We start from the raw sequence: 8,311 nt of genomic DNA, 5'->3' as shown, positions 1-8,311 counted from the left end.
TTTTCCACAGGGGGAAGAAGACACACTTTGCTGTTCAAATGAAGCTTGTGCAACCTCAGCCAGCAGAGATCACCTGTCTGGCCGTTTACAGGACCTTCAGCAACAAATCAAGAAAGCTTTAGACCTGCTGAGAATCGGGAAGGCTGGTAAGGCTCAGCTTTGTGCCCTGAGGTCAGGAGCTGAGGTTGGGACAGGAACCATGAGATGGCACTGTTGCTCATGCCATTGGGGTGCTGTGACTTGTGGCCTGGTATCCCTGGGGACTTCAGCTTTAGATTTTTTATACCCCCTGATCTGGGTGTTAATCTAAGTCATATATTGTTCCATAGTAAAGTAATTAAATAAAAAGAAATCAGGGTAACATTGGAGTTGGGCATTCCCTGGCCTTGTTTTCCTGGAGGGAGTTGGGCCAACACTGGGATAGAATAAGCAGAGGTGCAGATGAAGTCAGTGTTGAATCCTAACCAAACCCCAATCAGCTGTGCAAAGATGAGATTGGATTGATTTTGTTTCATAGATCATGGAAAACTGGACACTGGCCACAGGGTGAACTTTATAATCTTTTTTTTTTTAATAGACCAGGCTGTCAAAATGCTCCTGAAGTGTCAGATGGATGCTGGAACCTTCTTGTCCCCAGAGCATTTGCTGATGGGAGAGATGGAGGATCATCTGGCACAGGTCTATGCTACTCTTGGTATGGCACTGTCCTCTCACTATCCCATGTCTCCTGAACTTTGAATTTAACATGACTAGCTTTTTCAGAGGGACTGGCCCTCTCATTTTTTCCCCTGGTTCTGTCAGCAGAGCTCTCAGAAAGACCAAACCTCTGTTCCCAGCAGCCAGTGAACAATAATACTGTGCTCTCATGTTCTTTTAAATTCCCTGTCCTGGCTCTGTGGACACACTTCACCACATTTTTATTAATTCTGTCAGATTCTTTGGGTGGCAGTAGCTCTAGGAAGTATTTATTCATTTCTCGTTGTTTTGTTTTGTTTTGTTTGTTTTTCCTTCAGGGAAGTGGCAGGAAGCAGCCAGACACCTGAAGAAGAGCATTGAGATTGTGGAAATGCACCATGGGCCATCAAGTGTAGAAACAGGCCATGAACTTTTCAAGCTGGCACAAATCCTCTTCAATGGGTGAGTTTGGTTTCATCCTCTGTCCCTGACCTGTGTGTCTGACACAATGTCAGGGCACCTGGAGGGTGTCTCACAGGACACAGGGCAGTCTAGCACAGGTACCCTCTTAGGAATCTGTTTCTCTATTTTGTGCCTGTCTATCTTCTTATTCTCCCTGGCTCAATTTATTCCCTGTCCAATTGTTTTATTCTGTCAACTCATCACCCTTGGTGTTTATATCTCAGTTGTATAATGTTGTATGACATCTTCTCAAAAGAGGGAATGAAATCCTCTTGCTTTATTGGCAAGGAAATCCCCTGACTGCTTCTGAAAATCTCCTCACAACAACTCCCTTTAACCAAATTAATTTTAGCAGGAGCTGCAGTGATGAAATAGTAGGTTTTTATATACTCAAAGATAATGTTTTCAGGTTTTGTCCTTACCTTTCCATCCCCCTCATCCTCCCTTTGCAGCTGAAGCAGACACAATTTTCCTGCTGCTGGAAGGCAGGGGAGGGTGGGATCTGTAGCCATGAACAGGTTTAGGTTTTTGTTAGGGAGGGCTTAAAGGTTGTGTAAGTCAAGAAGCTGAATTAAGTATTTTGCATGCTCTGTTCTTATTATCTTCCTATTTCAGCTTTGCAGTTTCTGAAGCCCTGAGCACGATTCAAAGAGCAGAGGGGATTTTGTCAGTGCACTTTGGTCCTCAGAGTGCTCAGATCCAGGAACTACAAGAGATGAAGGCCTGCCTGTCAGAGCTTCCCAGAAACATCCTTCAGAGGACTTAATTTCCCTGTCAAAGGAAGCTGCAATGTGATCTTTCATCAAAGCTAAGTGTCATGTGGTAAGGTAGTCATGTAGTACAAGCTGGAAAATCATGCGTAACAGCGACTTGAATGAAGTCTTGAAATGCTCTTTTAGTGAGCTTGTTGTAAATAAAATGACCAATTCTAACGTGAGAGGTGTGTGTGTGGTATGGTGGGAACAGAGGCTGTTGTATAAGTTCTGTGTGTGGGTTGGAAGCAAATGTTTGAGTTGCTTTTGTGTGAGGTGTGACTCTGCCCTGTGTGGTGCCCTGAGCATTATGAACATACAGTCATCCAGAGCACGTTGCCTTCTATTTTTATTACTGTGAGGCACTTTCCTTCTTGCCAGTGTCAAATGGAAACGGTTGGAAGGGGTGAGGCAACAGCCTGGGAAGTGCAAACTTACAGTCTGTAAAAGGGGGCACTGCAGAACTTGGAGGGCTCCAGCACAGGTCTGTCAGTGATGAGGGATTCAGAATCAACAACTGGTGTCAGGTTGGAAAACAGGGTGGGGAGCAGTGCAGCATACACCAGATAATGTTTGCTTTCAGGACACAGAACTGCATTCCTCCTCTGGGGAAATTGGGAGTGTAGGCAGATAACCTTTCAAGGGAGAATACTTGGGCTTGCTGAGATTTAATAGCAAAAGCTCTTTTATTGCAGCATGAAGGCGTAAGATTTGCAAGTTGTGTCTTTGTGCAGCAGAGCAGGGAGCCAGTATCCCTCCCAACATCACCCTTACCATTGCAGATTATTGTGAAGGGATCTAAACACCCCTGGGATCCAGGATCTTGCCAATGAAGAGGAGGGTTCCAGTGGTATCATCCCTCAGTACAAGGAGGAAGGGTCTGTCCACGTGGTATTCTATGGGGAAGGTCAGACGAGCAGCAGTGGCCCCAGGGTTTGGTGTGGATCTTTCCCCATCCTCACTAAGCTCCAGCATTGCCTTGTGTTGCACATGGGATAATCTCAGAGGTTTGGCAGAAATCTTGGAGAAATCAGGTGATGTGAAAAGTGATTGGAGCCCTGGAGGAAAGAGAGAAAGTTCCATTAGCTGAGGGCATGGATTGCAGAAGGGGGAGCAGCACTGCCAACATGTGATCCACGAGGGCAGGGAGCTGCTTGGGCAGAGGTTTTTGGGGGAACAGGGAGGAGCAGCTTCCATCTGCTTGTACTGAGCTTCACCCACAATCTCAGCAGCACTGCACGAGCTTGGTGGAGGGATGTGATAAAAAGCTGAGAAGTCCTGGATGAAAGTGATTTGGTTGCTGGTGAGATCTCCACAACCATAACTAACAACCCACCAGCTTCATAATCTGAGAGCAGGAAGCAACTTGACCCCTGCTTTGAGCCCTGGCAGCCTGCAAGGGGGGTGTGATGCACATACTTGTCTCCTTTATTGTGCTGCCAAGTGCCTCTTCGTGGTTCAGCTTTAGTTTGGGCAGGCTCAGCACAGCGTGGACTGTCTTCAGCTCCTTGTCCACATCGTGGACAAACTCAGAAGTGAGGCTCTCCTCAATCAGAGTCATGTTCTGGGTCACCTTCGTGGGCAGGAAGAACATGGCACTGATTCCCTCTGTCAGGGGCAGCTGGGCAATCTGCAAGGACAGAAATAAGAGAGAGATAAGAAAGGGTCACATCAATAATAAAGTTTTACCCATCCTGTATCAAGCAGTGGCCTGATTCTCAGGCTGGAATCTCAACCTTTTCAGTGACCATTTGATCTTTTTCCCTGTTTGCTTTTATCTGACATGATGCTTCCTGACACTTCTGGCTTTTTCCCCAGGCTTTTATCCATCCTTGCTGCACTCTTCCTGCTATGGAAGTGCTCTCTCACCTGCAGCATTGCTTTAGGGAATTCTCACTTGAACACCTTTGAACTCATGCTCCAAGGAAAGATTAGTTGAAAGAGATGGAAAAGTTTTGAGAGGTGTGCCCTGCCCTTCTTGCCCAACTTTAAATCAAGCAATACAGGCTGGTAGGACCTGGGCATAATTTATCTTTTGGATTGCTTGTGACATAGCTTGGGTAGAAGCAGGATATCCTAAGAGTCAACACGCTGCCTTTCAAAATAGGGGTTGCAAAAGTAGCTGATGGGAGGAGCAAGGCTGGGATGGGTTAACAGGCAGGTGTAGCTGAACCTGCTCCTCAGTAGGTTTAGGAGATCTTAGGCAATATTTGCTGTCTGACCTTGCAGTTGAGTTCTGAGTCAAAACCATATCTCAGGATGGCTTTGGGGTCTGACATCATGGACACCTTCACAGTCCTGTCCTCATCCAGGTGGAAGTCCTTCAGGGCAGTCTTCTTGGTGTCAAACTTGGTTTTCCATGTCCCTGTTTTGTAAGAGAGAAAATGGAGGATTTTTCTGGAATAATAGCATATGAAACCAGGCTTATGCCTGTGGCTGAATAATCTTGTGCTTTAATATACAGCATTTGTGCTTTAAGGAGTTGAAGCATAACAGGGATAGAAATAGACTGATTGGAGCTACTGATTTACTGCCATCCTTGGCTCCTCCTTTTCATCTGAGAATTGGCTAAATGGCAAATAAATAATCAAGCCAGTGTATGGGTGGAGTAGCCAGTGGGAAGCTGATGTCTACTTATGTAATTACAAAACTATTTTAAAGGGTAACAGTTGTGTCAATGGATATAAAGTGCTTCTCTCCCCACCCTTTATTTTGCTCCTTGTCTCTAAGCAATAATTCTCCAGGACAGTGGCTTACAGCATGTTTAAGAACAGCTCTCTAGTATCAAATTGTTCCTTCTACAGTGGTAAGAAGGCTCAGAACACTCTAAGCTGTTCCTTCCCTAAATGGTAATATCCCATCTCTGAATGGAGTTTTGTGAGCTTAAACTTCCCTCTCTGATTCTTCCTGCAAACAGGTCAAGAATCAGCTTCCCAAGAGTAATAATTCCTCCCTCAGGACTATTTTTGTTCAGGTACTGTGCCTTTTTTTTCTTCTTAACATTCTCAAACACTTTCTTCTCACACTCTCTGTTTGACAGCCTGTTTGCTTTATTGGAAGTGAGAGAATTCCTTCACATCTCCTCTAACATGTGCTTAATGCACTTTTTCTGTGTCCAAGCACCCAACTTTCTTACCCTTGAAGAAAGCAGCCCCAGCAAGGAGAATGCTGACATCTGTGGGCATGTCCTTCATGAACCTCATGATCCTTCCCTTTGTCTGCTGTCGGGCCCAGGTGTTGATTTCTTGCAGGTCCAGCTGGCTGTTGCCACTCAGTGCCCTCGGTCTCATCTTGTAGGATTTCTCGAGCTGGCTGTGAAATCCAGGCTTTGCCCTGAGTCCTGGGGAATAAAAGCATGGATGCTGCAGCTAGCTCCCTTATCCAAGCAATCTCCAGGCAGCAGGTGGCAATCCAAAGCCCAGCAGCAGGTCTCTTTTAAAATATCTGGCCCTGTTTGTCTCCAGAAACTCAAGTTCCTTTGAAGAGGAATATTTGAAAGCACATTAAGGAAAGTGATCCAAATCCTACAGCCACCCATGCTGGAGCTTGGGATAACTCTCTTCTGAAAACTGAAAGAAGGAGATAAGAACTGAAGGCTTGGACACAGCCATTCCCACATCAGCCTTTCTTCTTTCCCCAGCCTGCTTTCTGAGTACAGCTTACTCAACCTATTGGATTCTTGGAACCAGCAGGTTCCAAAAGATAGCTCTTAGCATTCTCAGCAGATGTTTATTGCATGCCAGAAGCAGACATTTCACATAGCTCTGCAAGGAATTAAACAAAGGAATATGGCTGAGTGTTATCAGAAATAGAAAATGTGATCTGTGGTTCCTGGAAGCCAGCAACACCTGCCAGACAGCCTGGAGTGAAGGCAAAATTATCAGCAAGTTTCTTTTAGGTCTTCTGTGAGTTAACTGTCCTGTCACTAATGTCTTTGTGTGCATGTCTGGTCTTTTATTTAAGTGCACACAAACTTTCCAGGCTTTTTCTGGAGCAGCAAGAGCATTCCATGCCCTGTCTGCATCCTGGCTCAGCAGGGTGTCAGAGCCAGAGCTGTTAGTGCCGGGTTACTCCGTGTGTTTTTAGATATACACTCACACCAAAATAAGTGCTGCTGACAGCTTTTTTAGGTAAAATTTTATAGAGGGGAAGAAGGACTTTTACTTTTCTCCAGGATGATCCGGGAGGCACTTTTCATGCTCTTCTCTGGCCCAGTCACACTGCCCAGGAGCTCCTTGTAGGTGTCATGGACCTCAGCCTTGTTGAGCAGGTCGTAGAAGAGGGCACGAGAAATCACATCCTCAGTTCGTTCTCCAGCCCCTGCCAAGGAGCAGGAAAACATGAGGGAAAGGCTGCCAAACCTGAGGGTGAGTGTGGAAATGGGGCAAAGAACTCACCAAGTGAGAGAGCAGAAAGTGCAGTGGCCAGGCTGAAGGGAGACAGCAGCACGTTGGCCGTGGCTGTCCGGCTGGACTGCTGGCGGTACAGGTCGTAGCCAAAGTTGGAGACTGCAGCTGCCAGCTTGTTCACAGGGCTCTTGTAGAATGGATCTTCCTCTTCCTCACCAGCATTGGCTCCATCAGCTGTGGCAGAGTTCTGGCAGGTCCAAGGAGTGCTTTGGTTAGACTTGCAGGTGTGGTAAGCACTTCATAGGCAAACAACTACAGATATTCTTCAATGACCCACAGAAATATTGACTTAATCTTACAGAGGGTGTAGGAACAGTTACTTTTATGCCAAAGGTAGCACTGAGTTTAAATTCTGCCTCCTGGTCATCCCCTGATGTAACTACTGTGGTTTTATCCAGGTAAAGCAGGAGTTAGTCTCATTATGTTGCTAAATAAAATCCCAGTAATTTAGGAGGGTGGTGTTTAATCCTCCAGTAAGAATCTCTAAAATTAAATTACCTGCTCCACACCTCTCCCCCTTGCTCTCTGCACATTGTCTCCCTCTCACCTGCTCAGTAGCTGAGTTCTGAGTTCTGCTTGGGACAGTTAAGAGACCCAGGAAAAGGAGAACTGCTGGAATCTGCATGCCTGGACCTACAGAGTAAGAATATGACAGAGAGAGTTTGAGCAATCAGGTATATCCATCTCTACCACAACTATTCACTGTACCTGGCTGTGACAGGAGCTGCAGTGACAGATGCTGCTGCTTGTTCTTCCAGTTGTGAAACACACACCTGATCTGAGCCAGGTTTCCTTCTCTAGTTGGAATTATTCAGCAAGACTGGCCCCAGTGACTTTAAAATTGGACAAGCACACGGTGTGGGTGTGCCTGAGCACAAAAGCAGATGTGTGTGGCCCAAACCACACTGATGCTGGCAGTTACTGAGTGCCAAGGTCCAGAAAAGCACCAAATCATTGCTTCTGAGTCTTAGGCTTCAGAAAAATTCAAGACTTCATTTATAAAAGGTACCAAATCCACCAAATCTGTTGAATGGGGCAGAAGGCAACACTGACTGGTTATTGCTTTGATATACAAATTACCTGCCTCAGGCAGCAGTTTGCTGTTTCTTGTGTCTACATGTACCTGTGTCCATTCTTTGCTTCTTATTTGCAATCTGATGAAGTAAAATAGAAGGGGTTTCTTAAAAGACAATAAGGAAACCTGGAGAAGGGAAAGGCAGAGCTTGGCTTATTCAACATTTTAAATGGAAGTGGGAGAAAAGCACCAAACTCCCCAAAGCTGTCCCTTGTGTGGAATCCACTTCTCATCACTGCAGTCCTGAGATGAGTGGCCCTTCCAGACAGATCTGTCTGGTCCAGAAGGGCACTGAGTAACCCAGGGCTTTGCTGTGGGTGAACCAGAGCTACTGAAGGGTCCTGCCCCGAGAACAGACGCCACCGAGGCTGGTCTGAAGCAATGTTTAGATAGATTCCCAGAAATTAAAGGAAGAGGGTTGTATTTAACTAACCCCTGTCATCCAGGCAACTGGAGAAATCAGAGGAAGAACATGTGTTTCAGATTAAATCCAGCTACAAAGAAAACACGCCTGCTGCTAGAAATACACGTGGCCACAACAGCCCCAGCTCAAGACCCCATTCAGGCAGAGTGAGAGGCAGTTTGCTGCTTCCCTTCCCTGCCTTTTCTTCTGGAGGCAGCTCTCCCTTGGAGAAAAAAGCATCACAGAGGAGGTTTTAAGCTCTCATCTGTGTTCAGCCAGTGTAACACAGGCGTGGTACCCTCTTTCCCCCATGCACTTGCATCCTGCTGCCATCCCAGCTGCAGAATGGGTGAGGTTTGTGGTGCAGAAGATGTGGGTCAAGAGGATTTACTGATGGTGTGATAGTGGATGTGATGCTGGGATTGCTGCTGTCATTCCAGAGATTTACAGCTGGAAGAGAGATGCCACAAGTCCTGCCTGAGTCTCAGTCTGACAGGTTAAGCAAGGGCTCTGAGAGGGTGCCTGTGCCAAGCTG

The 8,311-nt window shown here is 46.2% G+C and overlaps 2 protein-coding genes across 5 annotated transcripts in view; one reads left to right on the top strand and one right to left on the bottom strand.

Annotated features, from left to right (window-relative positions):
• SMYD4 (SET and MYND domain containing 4) overlaps nt 1-8,311 on the top strand; it is a 27,790-nt gene that overhangs the window by 4,834 nt on the left and 14,645 nt on the right. For 3 of the 4 annotated variants that reach the window (XM_031060640.1, XM_031060641.1, XM_031060639.1), the window contains 4 exons: nt 11-146; nt 578-694; nt 1,014-1,137; nt 1,753-2,074. In XM_031060640.1, coding sequence (XP_030916500.1) covers nt 11-146; nt 578-694; nt 1,014-1,137; nt 1,753-1,903 — 528 coding nt within the window. In that variant the 3' untranslated portion in view covers nt 1,904-2,074. Of the gene's footprint in view, nt 1-10; nt 147-577; nt 695-1,013; nt 1,138-1,752; nt 2,075-8,311 lie in introns of those variants that run through there. The other variant, XR_004082203.1, reaches the window with a different exon arrangement.
• SERPINF1 (serpin family F member 1) overlaps nt 2,226-8,311 on the bottom strand; it is an 8,015-nt gene continuing 1,929 nt past the window's right edge. Inside the window, exons 2-8 of the mRNA XM_005425425.3 lie at nt 6,846-6,931; nt 6,287-6,485; nt 6,054-6,209; nt 5,026-5,229; nt 4,112-4,254; nt 3,309-3,519; nt 2,226-2,947 (exon numbers count right to left, since the gene is read on the bottom strand). Of these exons, the coding sequence (XP_005425482.1) occupies nt 2,688-2,947; nt 3,309-3,519; nt 4,112-4,254; nt 5,026-5,229; nt 6,054-6,209; nt 6,287-6,485; nt 6,846-6,923 (1,251 nt within the window). The 5' untranslated portion in view covers nt 6,924-6,931 and the 3' untranslated portion in view covers nt 2,226-2,687. The remainder of the gene's footprint in view (nt 2,948-3,308; nt 3,520-4,111; nt 4,255-5,025; nt 5,230-6,053; nt 6,210-6,286; nt 6,486-6,845; nt 6,932-8,311) is intronic.

The sequence above is a fragment of the Geospiza fortis genome, unplaced genomic scaffold (genome assembly GCF_000277835.1).
Source record: "Geospiza fortis unplaced genomic scaffold, GeoFor_1.0 scaffold425, whole genome shotgun sequence".
NCBI classification, from domain to species: Eukaryota; Metazoa; Chordata; class Aves; order Passeriformes; family Thraupidae; genus Geospiza; species Geospiza fortis.
Note: the sequence above shows the minus strand (reverse complement) of the source record. Positions and strands in the feature narration are given on the sequence as shown.